This window comes from Leucopleurus acutus (genome assembly GCF_964270905.1).
Source record: "Leucopleurus acutus genome assembly, chromosome: 2".
NCBI classification, from domain to species: Eukaryota; Metazoa; Chordata; class Mammalia; order Artiodactyla; family Delphinidae; genus Leucopleurus; species Leucopleurus acutus.
In genome coordinates this window covers 112,523,157-112,540,596 of record NC_139143.1, presented here as the reverse complement: position 1 = coordinate 112,540,596, position 17,440 = coordinate 112,523,157, and the positions used below count along the sequence as shown (strand labels likewise).

Sequence of the window (17,440 nt, the reverse complement as noted above, 5' to 3'; positions counted from 1 at the left end):
TTGTTTTGTTTTTGTTGTTTTGTTTATTGCGGTATGCGGGCCTCTCACTGTTGTGGCCTCTCCCGTTACGGAGCACAGGCTCTGGACGCGCAGGCTCAGCGGCCATGGCTCACGGGCCTAGCCGCTCCGCGGCATATGGGATCTTCCCGGACCGGGGCACGAACCCGTGTCCCCTGCATCGGCAGGTGGACTCTCAAGCACTGTGCCACCAGGGAAGCCCCCCAGCACTGTTTTGTTTTTTTTTGTTTTTTGGGTTTTTTGCGGTACGCGGGCCTCTCACTGTTGTGGCCTCTCCCGTTGCGGAGCACAGGCTCCGGACGTGCAGGCCCAGCGGCCATGGCTCACGGGCTCAGCCGCTCCGCAGCACGTGGGATACTCCCAGGCCGAGGCACGAACCCGTGTCCCCCGCATCGCCAGGCGGACTCTCAACCACTGCGCCACCAGAGAAGCCTCCCCAACACTGTTTTCTGAAGAGACTTTTCTTTTCCCATTGGATTGTCTGAATACCTGTAAAGGAAAAACACCCTCCTGTGTGTCTCCTTTACTCTTAATACTCTGCTCATTGAGTACTTTACTTCTGACACTTGTGGTCACCAAATTCACAGGAGTTTTTCCCCACACCAAGCAATTCTGAGGTTCTCCAGATGCCAGCTGGGTGTCCTACAGATTTAACTCAGTTCTGACACTATTTACCTCGAGATTGCTACCTGTGCCTCAGGTTGTTGCCTGTGCTTCTGATCAACTGGCTATAAATGTAGATTCCTATGACCCCTTCCTCAGGTTCAATTAATCTGCTAGAGCAGCTCACAGGACTTAGGAAAACTTCTTACTTACCATATTACTGGTTTATTATAAAAGGAAAAAATTCAGGAACAGCCAGATAGAAATGATGCATAGGGCAAGGGATGTGCGAAGGAGCTTCCAAGCCCTCTCTGGGTTCACTACTCTCCCAGCACCTCCATGTGTCCACCAACCCAGAGGCTCACTGAAACCCATCCTTTAGGGTTTTCATGCAGGCTTCATTACATAGGCATGATTGTTTAAATCATTGACTGTTGGTGATTAATTCAACCTCTCCCCTCTCCAGAGGTGGAGGGGAGAGCTGAAAGTTCCAACCTTCAAAGCACTTGGTTTGTTCTCCAGGCAACCAGCCCCTATTTTTAGGAGCTTTCAAAAAGTCACCAACTTCACTAATGTAAACTCTGGTGTGGTTGAAAGGGGCTTGCTATGAATAACAAAAGACATTCATTTCACCTTTATCCTTCTGGAGCTATTTCAGGACCTGGGAACAAAACTTAAGTACTATAATAAAAGATGTTCTGTGTTTTTTACATAGAAAATTAGAAGGGTTTTAGAAGCTACGTGCTGGGAATAGTGGACAAAGACGAAATATATAGTTCATATTATAAATCACAATATCACAACACCCTTGTTGAAAATCAGTTGCCTATAAATCTATATTCTAGACATTCAATTCTATTCCACTGATCTATGTGTCTATCCTTATACCAGTACCACACAGTATTGATGGCTATAGCTTTGTAGGAAGCTTAGAATTCAGAACGTGTGAATCTTCCAACTTGGTTCTGTGTAAAGATTGTTTTGGCTATTCTAGCATTTCTATTTGACTTTGAGGGTTGGCTTGTCAATTTCTGCAGAAAACTAGCTGAATTTTGATAGCTGTTGCACTGAATCTGGAGATTAATTCAGAGAGTATTGCCATTTTTACAATATTAAATCATCTGGAATGTGTTTCCATTTATTTAATTGCTTTCAGCATTGTTTTGTAGCTTTCAGGACATGTCTTGCACTTTTTGTGAAATACGTTCCTAAGTATTTTATTTTCTTGATGCTGTTGTAAATTGAATTATTTTCTAATTTCATTTTGGATTGTTCATTGCTAGTGATTTTTGCATATGGATCTTGAATTATTTTCTAATTTCATTTTGGATTGTTCATTGCTAGTGATTTTTGCATATGGATCTTGCAGAACTTGTTTAACAAATAGTTTTTGGGTGAATTTCCAAGGATTTTCTATACACATGTTTGCCATTTGTAAATGAAGATAGCTTTACTTATTCCTTTCCAATCCAGCTTATTTCTTTTTCTTGCTTAATTGCCCTGGCTAGAATCTCCAGTTAAATGTTGAATAGAAGTGGTAAGAGCAGACAGACATCCTTACTGATCTTAGGAAGAAAGCTTTCAGTCTTTTACCGTTAAGTCTGATGTTAGCTGTGAGTTTTTCATGGATCTCCTTTATCAGGTTGAGGATGTTTCCCTCTACTGTATTGTTGGTTTGCTGAGTGTTTTATTATGACAGGGTGTTGGATTTTGTCAAATGCTTTTTTTTTTGCATCAACTAAGATGATCATGTAGTTTTTGTCCTATTGATATGGTGTCTTAGTCCATTTGGGCTGCTGTAACAAGACACTGCAGACTGGGTGACTTATAAACCACAGAAATCTATTTCTCATAGTTCTGGATGCTGGAAATCCAAGATCAGAGTGCCAGCATGGTAGGGTTCTGGAGAAGGCCCTATTTTAGGTTGCAGACTGCTGACTTCTCATTGTTCCCTCACATGGTAGAAGAAGGTGAGGGATCTCTTTGGAGCTGCTTTTAATAAGGGCACTAATCCCATTCATGAGGACTCCACCTAATCATCTCCCAAAGGCCCCACCGACTAATATCATCACATTGGGAATTGGCTTTCAACATATGATTTTAGGGGACACAAACATTCAGGCTATAGCATATGGTATATAATATTGATTTTCATCTGTTTAACTGCCCTTGAATTCCTGAAATAAAGCCCAGTTGGTCATGATGTATAATTCTTTTTATATGTTGCTGGATTCACTTTGCTATGATTTTGTTGAAGATTTTTTCTCTATATTAGTAAGGAATGTTGGTCTGTAGTTTTCTCTTCTTGTGATGTCTTTGTCTGCTTTTGTGTCAGGATAATACTGGCTTCACATAATGAATTGGGAAGTGTTCCGTCTTATATCTTTTGGAAAAGTTTGTGAAGGATTGGCATTAATTCTTCTTTAAATTTGGTAGAGTTCAACAGTGAAGCCACCTGGTCCTGCGTTTTTCTTTGTGAGAAGTTTTTGATTACTAATTCAGTCCCTTGTTATTTGTCTATTCAGATACCCTGTTTCTTCTTAAATCAAGTTTGGTTAGTGTGTATCCTTCCTAGGAATTGTCCCTTTCATTTAGGTTATATAATTTGTTGGTATTATATATTCCTTTTCAACATTAAAAATTTTTATAGACTACTTTTCAAACTTTCTGTTATTTTAGATTGATCTTTCCTCTAGTTAGTCCAGATTAGAAAGGTTTTAAAACTATATAGCCGTTATCTATGAAAGCAGCATGCTGGAAAACTAGCTTTTAAGAATCACTGACATTTATTTTACATTTTGTCTTTTAGGACTGTATACTCATCAAATAGAAACATAAAAAACTATGAAGAGGAAATTCTCAGGAAAAAGATAGTGGAGAGTGGAGTACCACAAAAGAAATGTGACTTCAGTGTTGGAAAGTGTACTGACAATGATGGAAGGTCATCTGTAGGTAAAAGGTCATCTGATCATTCTTTTATGAAGCATGAAATTCCAGAAGATAACAATAAAGAGGACATTCCAGAAGATAACAACAAGGAGGACAATTTAATTTCCACTGGTGAGGTATTTTTTATGGATTTTTATAAAATTTTATAGCCATGAAAGTAATTATATTCTGGTACAATTAGAGAAAAGTATACTTCACAAGTCAGCTCTACTGATGACTTTTTATAAGTAAATGAAATAAAAGTAAATGAAAGTCAATATAATAAAAATAAATGAAAGTAAATTATGGGTAAATGGAAATAATAATATGGTCAACTCCCAGTTTTCCTAAGTAATTAGAGATGGGGTTATTATTAAAAAATACACATAATTCATAATTCTCCTTTTAAGCCTCCATATATTGTCATCCTTATTCTAATCTACACCAATAAAAGCTTTAGCAGACTATAAAATCAATTCTGTTATAACACAATATATGCATTCCTTAAAAAACACCATGCAACACAAAAATCACCAATACATTTTGTCATGACACAAAATCACTGAAACTTTTGTCGTGACACATTTTTAAAAGATAAGAACCTAATAAAAATGGTTAGCATAGTTTTACCCATGTTAAATGGTTCAGAAATGTGTAAGTACTACAATAAATGTGGCATTTGACCTTGAAAAACACCTTTAGTTTGTTTGTATAAGTGGGTGTCAGAAGGGTTGCAGCTTGTGAATTATTGTGAATTGGTGGAAGGAGCTTGTTAAGGATATAGATATATATACAGTAGATATTCTAACAGGAAACTCGAGGCCCCTGGATCAGAGAACAGACTGTTTGTTACTTACAGAGCATCTCAGCACCACTTCCCAACCCTCAGTCCCCACGAGGCTATGTGGTGAGGGCCTGATGTTACCTGTCCTGCACGTGCAGTGGGATTGCACCATAGGAGGGGAACACCAACATTATGAGACTTTTATAGGCTGCTGGCAGATCTGCCCATCCTCCTCTGCAGAGAGAGAGAGACACCTTTACTTTGGAAGGTAAATGAATCTTCTCTGGTTAGGATGAGGTAGCTTCAGTACCCTAGAGTGTAAGGAAATGGTTTTGAGGGGAGGGTAGTCTGAATCTTTCTGGAGCATCACATTATCTCTGACTTCTAAGACATGTTTGTTGTTTAACCATCCTTTACCCAAATTTGCCAGTGCTCTGCTCAGAAAGGCCAGACCATACAGAAGCACAAAAATATTCGTAGAAAATGGTCTCCCAGAAGTTGCTATCTGAAGTCAGATAGAAGTTTGTTACACCAGAAATGGGTATGTGTGGGTGAACTGAGGTATCTGGTATATGTTTTAGGTGTTTGTGTATGTTTTGTATATTCTTACAGGGCTGAGTTGGGCTTGGTGCAGTTCTTTGCCTTGACCTAGTGTTTCTCATGGATTAGCTTGCACCTAAGAGGGAAAAATCAAGAGCATAGTGTCAGAGAAGACAAAGGAAGTTTCAAGGAGGGTGGCATTGACAGTATGCAATACTGCAAAGGAGTTAATAAGATGTGGACAAGCAAGTGTAAGATGTGGACAAGCAAGTGTCTGGTAAACCAGTCCACACGGAGGTTTCCATGGAGTGATGGAGAAAGTAGATGAAGGCAAGGGGTTGAGGGGTTAATGAGCTCTATTCACTTATACTCAAAACTTGTTTGGCCACTTTAATAGGCTGCTGTGGGACCATGCGGAGCTCCAGACTATAGGCAGGAAAAATGGGTATCAAATACCAGCTCTGCCAACTGCTCTAACTATGTGGCCTTGGGAAAGTCCCTTACACTCTCTGAGTCTTAGAGTCCTCATCTATAAAATCAGTCTGAAACCAGTTCTTAGGACTGAGACTAAATGAGATAATTAAAAAATATGAATAGATCTACCTCAAGCCTAGAACAGGCATACATGCATGTATTCATTCATTCACCATAATGAGATACAGTGAACATATATAAAAGAAATCTAACTAAGCTTAAATCAGTTTGTTTTTACTGTTGTTGCACTAAACACCAGTAATAAAACTCTTTAGTTAACAGATACTTTCAAATACATCCAATTCTACTATAACACTTGTTTTCAAAACATGAGTTTGATCCAACACAATTGACATATTAGGGAACAATTTGGGCATAATGGGGCTTTTTCCTTTCCTTCCCTCTTGGTCACTCCTCAGTCTCCTTCACTGGAACTTCCTCTTTCTGCCCCTTAAATAATTGGTATTCTCCAATTTTTTTTTTTTTTTTAGCTTCGTATCTAACCACTGACTAGACATATCTGTCTAAATATACCTTAAATATCTCAAAATTTAACTTGTGTCAAACTGACCTAATCATCCGCTTTCTCAACCTGCTCTTTTCTTAAATACTGTATCAGTGTGAATTATATTACCATCTTTCTCCTCAGTTACTCTTTTACCCTTCCTTCGATTCATGATAATGTCTGTTGATTTGTCTCCTAAATATTCTTAAATACTTCTCTTCTTTACCCTCCTGCCATTTCTTTATTTCAGGAATTTGCTATTTTCCTTGAGAATTTGAACCCCAGCTGGTCACCAGGCCTCTTGTTGTGCCACTCTCCATCTCTATTGTACAGAACAACGTCCATCAATTGCAAGTGTGGTCATGGCACTTCCCTTATTAAAATCCTGCAGTAGTCTCACACAGCCTTAATATAAATCCCAGCTTCTTTCCCATGGTGCAAGGGGATGTTGGGAACTGACTCCTGCCTAGAACACTACTACCTCCTGTCTTCACAACCCCTCGTACCCCCTGAGCTCTATTCTTACTGACTTACTTGGCATTTCCTCCTAAGGAAGTATATTTTGCCACTTCTGTTCTTTTGCACTTGCTGTTTATTCCTGAGATACTATTCTAATCATTACATTGAGTATCAACTTTGTGCTAGTTTTGAAGATTTGATAGTGAACAAAACAGATAGTGTTCCTATTCTGCAGTTTAGTAGGAGGTACAGTCAGGTAAGTTACGTACCAAGTGTGATAAGGACACAGATAGGGCACATGTAACCTAGGCTTAGGCCTTCAGAGAAAGCTACATGGAGGGAGTGATATCTGAATTGAATCCTGAAGGAAAAAGCAGAAGTTAACCAGGCATAAAGAGTTTAGGGGAGAAGTGTTCCAGGCAAAGGAAACAACATGCCTGGAGGCAAAGAGAACCAGGCACATAGCAAATTTGGAAAACCAGAAATGGTTTGTTGTGGGTGTAGGGTAGAGTAGGGGACAGGAATGGTCAAAGTAAGGGATGAACCTGGATATATAAGCAAACGCCAGATAATGAAAGCCTTCTATAAAGGATGACTTTATAGTCTATGGTCCAAACTAGGATTCTTTTGAGAGAGTGAAAGATGAAAAATTATTATTGCTGTTGATAATTATTCTGGGGCAAGAGGCATTAATTGGACTGCCCCAGGCAAACCAAAAGATGTGGTCACCTTACTCATAAGCTATTTTGAGGAGTTTAGGTGGTACTGTTTTGCAGACTTAAGGAGTATGAACAGAGCAAATTTAAGGTAGAGTGGAATGATGACTTCAGGTTGTGGAACAGTTTTGGGTTTCTGTGATTGTGTTTTTGTTTTTGTTTTTCTGGGTACCACTTCTGACACCAAATGTGTGTGGTTTTTTCCACATACCAATTCTCCTAGCACCAAATGGGCATGCAACAGTTCAATTCTGACAGTTAACTATCCAGAGTTAGCACAGACCCCACAGGTTAAGGACTTAGTCCTACAATATTGCCCCCACTTCAACACAAGTGGAGTGCTTAGGCTACTGTAGGGGAGAAAAGAGTTCCTTCTACGCTCTTAGGTTCTGTGACTGGCCTACGAATTTAACTGAAGTAAGACAGATTAACACAAGGGGGAAAAATGGTTTTCATTACTTTCTTTTGTACCGGGAGTTTCACAAAGAAAGGAGATTCAAGAAGGTGGCCGGATGATTGAGGCTTATATATCATTTTAGGCTAAATGAAAGAAAGGACTTTTGGGCTACTAGGTGGTGGAGGCAAGTTATGGGAAGATGAGGGGAGAAAATGTATGGTGAATAAGGATTGTCTTGTTATGCAAATAAGAGTCAAGTGATGAGAATAGTAAGGAGATATCTTTACAAATGGAAATTTCCTTTACAAAAGGGAAAATTTGTACTTTTATTTTTAGGCAGTTAGGGGGATATAAATAGCTTTTCCTGCATCTGCTCCTTCTCAAGTACCTTTAGCTCAAAATAATCCTCATGCCAAAGTGGCATGTTTTGGGGTGACATATTCTGGCGCTTTTTACTACCCGGGCTTGTGCCCAGTGACTACAAATTCAGGAGTTCCCATGACCATCCTCCTCCAAGGTTCAATAATTTGCTAGAATGACTCACAGAACTCAGGAACACATTTCTCTTACGTTTATGTGTTATCGTAAAAGGTATAATTTAGGAACAGCGAAATGGAAAAGATGCATAGGGTGAGGTATGGGGTGGGGTGGGCAAGGACAGTATACAGAACAAATTCCATGCCCCCTCAGGGTGCGCCATCTTTCTGTTACCAAGTCCAAGCTCGCTCGGCTCGCCGCATGACAAGCCAATAAATCAGAGACGAGGTGTTGAGGCGAGGAATATGACTTTATTCGGAAAGCTGGCAGACCGGGAAGATGGCATACTAAAGTCTCAAAATAACCATCTTATCGGGGTTTGGATGCCAGTTTCTTTTATAGCACAGAGAGGGGGAGGAGATGAGGAAGTAAAGTAAAAAGGCCATAAGTTTTGCAAATATCCCCTGGAATGGCCAGCCTCAGGGAGGGGATGTGTTAATTTCTTCTTTCTTGCAGCCATCCACGGGGTGGACAGGGTCCGGATGTTTCCCTGAACAAAGGCACTTTGGTTTAACATTCAGGCAGAGGGGCAGGGTTCCCTGAGGCAGGCCATTATGTATAGACACTATCCTTTTAGTGAACAAAAGCAGTGGGAAGCAAGGGTTAAAGTCAAAGAAACATCTAATATGTAGTCAGATTTGGTTCTTCCCTGTTATATTTCCAACAAGTCAGTGTGTTCACCAACCCAGTAGCTCCCTGAATCTTATTCAAGAATTTTTATAATTCAATCTATAGCCCCCTTTCCCTCCCTGGATATGGGGGGGAACACTGATAGTTCCCACTCTTTAAACACATATTTGTCCTTTCTGGTGACCAGCCCCCATCCTGAAGCTATTTAGTAACCCTACCCTGAATCACCTCATTAGCATAAACTCAAGTAAGACATTCCTATAATTTAGGAAATTTCAAGAGTTTTAAGCTCTGTGCCAGGAATGGGGGAGAAAGACCAAATATATATTTTTATTATACCCCACTGTGATGTATCAAGTTCAGGAGGCTATTTGAGTACATAATTGGGAGTTGAGGTAGGTAATCATCTATCAAATTAGCTTGGTTTTCTTTTGAAAAGTTTCTAGATTTTCCCTTTGGGTCAAAAATTATACTCTGATCTTTGAATCATCTAAATGAAGACTATTCCTTCAACATCTCCCACTAATTTATGTGCTTTAAGTCTTCTATAGGAATATCTGGAAGTGGTAGGATCTGCCTCCTTCCCCTGCTTTATTCTGGTTGGAGTTTTATGTTTTTTCTTCAGAAATCTTTTTATGTAGTATTTGATACATTAATTTATTCAACAAATATTTATTGAGGATCTATGTGTTAGGACTATTCTAGGTCTAAGGGATACTTCAATGACTAAAGTGGACTTCCAGCTCTTTTGGAGCTTAGATTCCAGTTAGAGAAGGTATGGTGGGGGTGGAGATAGACAATAATGTAGTAAAGAAGTTAGAAGGTGACATGCTATAGAAAAAATAGGACAGAGGAAGGAGGATTGGGAGTGCTAGTGATGGGAGTTGCAATTTTAAATGGGTGGTCAGAGTCAGCCTTGATTAAAAGGTGATGTTTAAACAAAGATTTGAATCCAGTAAGGAAGTTAGCCAAGTGGATATCTGGGAGATGAGTGTTCAAGGCAAAAGAAATGGCAGTAGAAATATCCTAACATGGGAACATAACTTGCCATTTGGAGGAATGAGAGAGAGTTCAGTATGGAAATAAGCAAAAGAGTAGACAATGAGATTAGAGAGGTAGTGAGGAGCCAGATGTGGGGCTTGATAAGCCATTGTAAGACTTTGACTTTTACTCTTAAAAAAAATGGAGAGAAACGTATTGTTTTGAACTGGGATGGTGATGCCAAAAACTTGGCCTCTGTGCACCAGTGCCGAATCAAATCTTGGAGACAGAGTTTTGGGTGAAGTAGAAAAGAATAGCTTTATTGCTTTGCCAGGCAAAGGGGGACACAGCGGGCTCCTGCCCCTCAAAAACTGTGTGTCCCAACCTGGGAAAATTTGATGAGAGTTTTATAGCAACAGTTCAAGGGTGAGGTTGCTCATAAGATTAGGGTGTGTGCAGGGCCTGCACTCCTTTAATCTGGCTTCAGGTGGTCTCCATATAAGCTTCTCTGGTTCTCGAGGCTATCAAACCATGACCTTCTCTCTGGAATGAGGATTGCTTCACCTTCCATTTATTGGGAGTTTTAGTTCTATAAGGAGCTCAAAAGATATTGTTCCTGCTCCAAGGCTGCACCATCGTTTCTTGGCTGCTCGGCCCTTGTCTCTGCATCCCCTCCCTTAAGATCATTAATTACCAAGACCTGTTCAAGGGCAAGCATTGCATCTAGGCCTAGATCACAAAATGGCTTAGGCCAAAATGGGTTCTCTTGTGTCAAGAAAGCCATTCATGGTTCTCTTTCTCCGGGGACCCCCTAACTTATCTGTTTACAGTGGTAGCAGTGGAGATATTGAGTAGTGGTTGGATTCTGGATTTCTTTTGATAGTAGAGTCAGTATTGGCATTCTGGTTTATCAATGTATACATTTGTAAATTGGTTAGTGGGAATATGTTCCTGGTGATCCATCCTCACCAGGTGTACTAACAAAAATTTCTGAACTGACAAAGCTATAGTATACAATTTAGTATTTTTCTTTTTTTATATATATGTACATGTTTTATATTTCACTTCCCACTGCCTAAAGTGAATCTTTTGAAGTAGAGATAGTTCTTAAAGTATTTATTTTCTATACCTCTCCATACTATGTACAGTACTAAACTCATAGTAAGTGTCCTATAAATCCCATTGATTTTAGTTGAAATTCTATTGGTTCACAGATTATCCTAGCCATAAATCCATGAACAGGAACAGGAAAAAATTAAGTGGTGAAAAAGAATATCAAAATTGGAAAATTTTCTAAGTCAGCTGTTCATGAAGTGGCTTCAGTTTTGGTATATAATTTTGTAACAATATTACCTATGTTTAAATGTGTATCTATATTTAAAGGTATATCTATATTTAAATAGAAATATATATTTCAGAGCAGAAAGGATAGATGATTTTAAAGTTTCATTTTACTTTGAATTTACCACTTAAATGTTTCAGTCACTGTTACTCTCTTTCAGTAGCTAATTGAGATAACTGTGGAAAAACATTTTGCTCGTATTAGAATACAAAATTTTGGAATATATATACTATTAAAGAAACTATTTTTTTAGTCTTGTTTTTCTCTTTTAAAGATATTTATGACTTGGAACCTGCATCTGAATTAGGAGAAGATTTATTGAAGCTTTATGTGAAACAGTGTTGCCCAGATATTGATATTTATGTTGATGGAAAAAGTTTTAAAGCTCACAGGTAAATAGGCATGTGATTAATTTGGTGTCTTGGTTGTGACAGTAAAGTGTAAAAGGGTAGCTATCTTTTTCTAGCACGGTGGTTTTCAAGCTGATTCACATAGGGTGCAGGGGTTCCATGGTGATGCCTCAGGAGGTCTCTGACAGGGGAGGAGTTTGGACATTAGGCAGGATTTTCTATCTGCACATTCACACATGCACAGGTGACCCTACCCAGACATGTGCACATGCTCAGCTAGAGAAGATCTGTGCTGTGCATTGGGCATGAACCGAAGATTTTATTAGAAGAAAATATACTGTTACCTAAAATAGGTTTGAAAGCCACTGTCACAGAAAATGTAATTAAATGCAATTTTTAATTTCACAGGCATTATGCTATTGAAAATGATTATTTCTACATGAATGACATGTATTTTCTCTGAATTCATTCTGGCTCAAAGCCTTTGATTCAAAATAGCCGATTCTCCTGAATAGCATGGATTAGGAGGTTTAATATTTCAGTGTACTTTTTAAAAATTATTTTTCTGCTGTAGAGTTGGGTTGCTTAGACATTCCAGGCTTTTAGAGTTTAAATTAAAGCCTGCTGCCTGTTTTGGTTAGACTCTTCTTTTGGTAAGTAACTAAAATCTGCTTAAAGAAAGAAAAGATGTTAATAAAAATACAGGTTTTTTTCTTGGAACTCAAGGGAAAGAGGTACAGCTGGCCTCATAACAGACTAGAATTGGAACCAGAAAGCTGAGGAACCCAGAGTTCTCCTCCCTATCTCTTTGTGTTTCAAAATAGAATGTTAAGTTATTCTGGTGCTGCAGAAGAGGAAGAGCCAGACTATTTTTGCAGATGCAAGAAGCAGTCTTGTAGGTTCAAGGGTACACAGCCCTTAATGAAATTAGCAGTGAGTTTAGATTACAGAAGTCCACCAAGCCAAATAGTAGTGATGTTTGTACTCTCAGAAATCATACTGGTTTTGCCAGTTAACTGACTGTAGTACATTGCTAAACTCTAGGATTGCCAGTTTCCATTAGACTACCATTCAGAATTTGAACTTTTCTTTCTGGGAACATAGGTTTTGTAAATATATATACACATTTTCCTATTTTTTATGAAATCTGCATTATGTATAGTAAAATACAGAGTGTGATACAGAATTTATTCATATATTTTCCATATCATGCGTATGTATTTCTCATATTTGGGAATATACAAATTCCCAAGTGGTGTGTGTGTGCACACGCACACCTTTCTTTTTGGTTGGGGTAGGGGGACAGCACAATTTTATTTTTAGAATTAATTTACTTTGATTTTATTTTGTGCCAGATTTTTCTTGAAACCATATGGGCATCCTAGCAAAATTCTACCTATGGAGCCCTAAGGCTATTGTTGTCATACAGGGAAAGCAGGACGCTGTGATGATTTGCAGTATGTCCTCAAACAGTGTCTGTATTTGTCTTCTCCCTGTGTACTGCCTGACAATGGACTGTTTAAGAGCTGGATCTAGAATATTAGGTTTGTATTTTAGGACAGCTCTTGCCCACATTTCTGGCTTATTTTGTTCACCTAGCAATAAAAAATAAATTTATGTTAACTAGAAAGGCAGTTTCCTGAGAATGTGTTTCAGGAAGATCTGGCTTAAGTTTTCTTGCTTTGTTGTTAGTGCCCTATGTGAGTTAAAATGGCAAATTCTAAATCCCAAGATTACCTTCCTATTCCAAACTTAAACATCTCTTTGTTTGTACATATTTACTTTATTATTCAGTTCAAAGAATATTATGTCAGTAGTTCAGAAAACACAGGCGTACCTCGTTTTCCTTTATGGCACTTCACAGATAATTACGTTTTTTACAAATTGTAAGTTTGTGGCAATTCTGCATCGAGCAAGTCTGTCAGCACCATTTTTTTCCCAAAAGCATTGGCTCGCTTCATGTCTCTGTGTCACAGTTTAGTAGTTCTCACAATATTGCAGACTTTTTCATTATTATATTATTTGTTATGGTGTTCTGTGATCAGTGATCTTTGATGTTACTACTACAACTCACCGAAGGTTCAGATGATGGGTAACATTTTTTAGCAATAAAATATTTTTAAATTAAGGTATATACATAATGCTGTTGCACACTTACTAGACTACAGTATAGTGTAAATGCGACTTTTATATGCACTAGGAAACCAAAAGATTAGTGTGACTTGCTTTATTGTGGTGGTCTGGAACTGAACCCTCAATATCTCCAATGTATGCTTGTATCATGTAATATAATCTAAAGCCCAGCAACAGAACTTTCTGAATTATTTCTTGTTCTAGATAATCAATGTCAGCATTTATCCTAGTGGTATGGCTAAAAATCCGTTTGTAAAATGACTGCTTTAATTATATGTACTCATATATTTAATGATCAGTGCAAGTACTCACAAAGACCAGGATTTATGGGCAGAATTACATTCAATTTAGGTCTCAAATTTTAGAACAGTTTAGTTTGCTAGTTTAATGTCCAAACTGGTATGGTAAAGAGATAGTTTCTTTTATTGAGTCACTGTCTTTCTCTTATGCTCAAGCTCCTTCTTCAAAAACATCCCTGGTATCCCAGTTCTTCCAAGATTATGTCTCCAGTTGCTAGTTGCTCTGTCCAGCCTTTCCCTTGATCTGCAGCCCAATACCTGGAGCCCTTTATGTGCTGCCGGACAATCTGATGACAATCACTTGCTTGTGGTGCTACAACTAAGCCAAAGAAATCATTTATAACTGAGTAGTTAAGAGTATGTGAACTATGTATGGAGCCTGTCTGCCTGGGTTTGAATTCCAGCTCTATCATCTTTAGCTGTATGAATTTGGAGAAGTCATTTAACCATTCTATGTTTCAGCATCCTCATCAATGATGAAGATTATAATAATACTCATCTTATAGGGTTATTCTGAGTATTAAATTACTAAAAGCATTTAAGTACTTTGAACAGTGCCTAGCACATTGTAATTACCATATAAGTGTTTGCTATCATCATCCAGGTAATGGGCCTTTGATACGAGATTTTGTGTAGATGGTAGCAACAGTCTGTATGTCCTTTACTTACGTGCCACAAGGAGAGAAAGGTGATTTGAATCACTTGCATTTCCCCCCAATCCAAGGAGGAAAGGGATAGCAGTGGGCCTCCAGGAAAGTCACATTTACTACACTGTTCTGCCTCTACACAGGCCTTTCCCTCTCCAAAGCATAACTTCTCCACCCTTCCCACATCGTTGTCCTTTCTTATCTCCAATACTTCTTCTCAAAGGAGAAACAAAGAGAGCTCTTTTTATTTGGCGGAAGAGAGGTTATAATAAAAGGACCCATTAGAGTCCATGGATCCCATTTGTTAATTATGTTACTACTTTTCTGAGTATTGCTTCCTGGAGTACTACAACACATTACTCCTGTTGTGGATCTCTGTAACATTACATAACATTACGTTCTTTCCTGAATTGCTGTCAATCACCAGATGAATACCATCTGTATATTGGGCATTTCTCTCTATTTTTATTTCCTCCTGTCATCTTTAGCCTACCTCTAAGTACCTACCTTATCCACTCCACTGCTGATCTCCCATTTCATTGTGTTAATTATTATTCTAATGCTTTCTGAGTGAAATTGAATCTGCTATATTTTTAAACTAATTTATTTGTTGCACTTCAGTATTCCATAATTAAGATTCTCTTGGGCTTCCCTGGTGGCGCAGTGGTTGAGAGTCCACCTGCCGATACAGGGGACACGGGTTTGTGCCCGGTCCGGGAGGATCCCACATGGCGCGGAGCAGCTGGGCCCGTGAGCCATGGCTGCTGAGCCTGCACGACCGGAGCCTGTGCTCCGCAACGGGAGAGGCCCGCGTACCGCAAAAAAAAAAGACTCTCTTGTGCTGCTTTATTGAAAAAGCAGGGCAGTGATTCCTAATTTTAGCTTTGTAACACTTAAGATCCTATATCCCTTCCAGAATACCTTTTTTTTTCAGTGCCTGATATTATAACATCAGACATTCATTCATGGGGTTAAAATGCTGTCAAATCTCCCTTTAAAATGTAGATTTCTCTGAATATTTAGTAAATCAGCACTGAGTCAGGAGGTCAATGTCCTAGTCTGTGCCACATGACTAATTAGCTATATATTCTTGAGTCCATCAGCTGAAAACTTTTTCAGAAGTATACAGTTTAGTAATTCAGAAGTCAGTCTTTCTGGGTTTAGATTCTGATTGTACCATTTAATAATTATTGAGAAGTTACTTAATCTCTCCAAGTCTCAAATTCTTTATCTGTAAAAGAAATAATGATAATAATTGTAGCATAGGATGGCTGTGAGGATTGAATCCGATAATGTACATAAAGCACTTAGCATGGTTCTGTGGCACATTGGAAGCATTCAGTAAATATTAGTTTCTATAAGTATATATTAGATATCTGGGAGGGAGGCACATTGTTGCTTTTTCTACCTTATCTTAGAGTGGAAGTTGGCAAACTATGACCCAACCCAAAGCCGGTCAGTGGCTTCTTTTTGTATAAAACAACAACAACTACAACAAAAAAACAAGAATATGCAACAGGGACCTGAAAAGCCTAATATATTTATATTGATGTTTACTATCTTGTCCTTTGCAGAAAAAGTTTGCTGTTCCCTATCTTACTAGGATTGCCAAGAAGCTTTTTTTTTTTTTTTTAACTAAAATTAGATGAAATTATTGACTGGAAAAACAGACATATGGAAAATAGGATCTAATGGAAATATAATGCCTCTTTTCAATTGAAAGATTTATTTTATTTATTTATTTTTTTAACATCTTTATTGGGGTATAATTGCTTTACAATGGTGTGTTAGTTTCTGCTTTATAACAAAGTGAATCAGTTATATATATACATATGTTCCCATATCTCTTCCCGCTTGCGTCTCCCTCCCTCCCACCCTCCCTATCCCACCCCTCCAGGCTGTCACAAAGCACCGAGCCAATATCCCTGTGCCCTGTGGCTGCTTCCCACTAGCTATCTACCTTACTACGTTTGTTAGTGTGTATATGTCCATGACTCTCTCTTGCCCTGTCACAGCTCACCCTTCCCCCTCCCGCCAAGAAGCTTTATGAAGTAATTGTAATAAAATTCCAGATTCCCATACAATAAAGTGGGTTATGAACGTCTTAATACTAATTACTTTATTAATGAGAAATGGTCAACCCTGTCCACTTAAAAGGTTTAAAATAATAAATTAGATGTGGGAACAATAGAGAGAAAAGAGGTGAGATTCTTTGGTACCATGGGCCTTTGAGGGAGGTTGCAATGGGGAACCAAAGCCAAAGGTACTGAGCGCCTAAAAGGAAACAAGTCACCTAGAGTAGAAACTCCTTAACTGAACGTGACTAAATGTACTCTTCAGCTGTTCTCTGTAGAGCATGCTGACATGTTAGGCAGAACTCTCAAGGCTAGGATGTCATTCTCTAGTATACCTATAACATTTCCATTCCTTTTATTGAGTTTGTGTCTCCTGAGTCACTTGGGGTTATTCCCAAACCTGTTTGATGCCATTTGAATTTCTTGTTTTGATAACATGACTTAATGACATATCATGTAAACCAATGATACATGATGTATGAAAAGAATTTGTTGTTACAATGAAAACTAAAGTGAATGTTTTAGAAAGATTAATAAGGGAGGGGCACTTTTTTTTGAGCATTTTATTTAACTTTTTATTTTATATTGGAGTATAGCCGATAAACAATGTTGTGATAGTTTCAGGTGCACAACAAAGCAACTCAGCCATACATATACATGTATCCATTCACCCCCAGACTCATCTTGGGAGAGGCACTTTTAAAATTGCTGTTGAATTCAGGGACTTCCCTGGCAGTCCAGTGGTTAAGACTCCACACGTCCAATGCAGGGGGCACAGGCTCGATCCCTGGTCGGGCAGCCGGGATGCCGCATGCCACGTGGCATGACCAAAAAATAAAAGATAAATTAAAAAATAAAGTAAAACTGCTATTGAGTTCAGTTTAGATGAAACAATATAAAAGTTTGAGGGGAAATTATAAAAGTCTTAAATTATTCTATACTTCAGATTGCTTCATAAAATTTTTAAATTTCTTCACGTCAGAGAAGTTTGAACTAAAAATCATAGACAGGGTATATGGGTA

The 17,440-nt window shown here is 38.5% G+C and overlaps 1 protein-coding gene across 1 annotated transcript in view; it reads left to right on the top strand.

Moving 5' to 3' along the window:
- BTBD8 (BTB domain containing 8) overlaps positions 1 to 17,440 on the top strand; it is a gene marked incomplete at its 3' end in the record, with an annotated part of 88,552 nt that overhangs the window by 9,966 nt on the left and 61,146 nt on the right. Inside the window, exons 3-4 of the mRNA XM_082832305.1 lie at positions 3,431 to 3,681; positions 11,189 to 11,306. Of these exons, the coding sequence (XP_082688431.1) occupies positions 3,431 to 3,681; positions 11,189 to 11,306 (369 nt within the window). The remainder of the gene's footprint in view (positions 1 to 3,430; positions 3,682 to 11,188; positions 11,307 to 17,440) is intronic.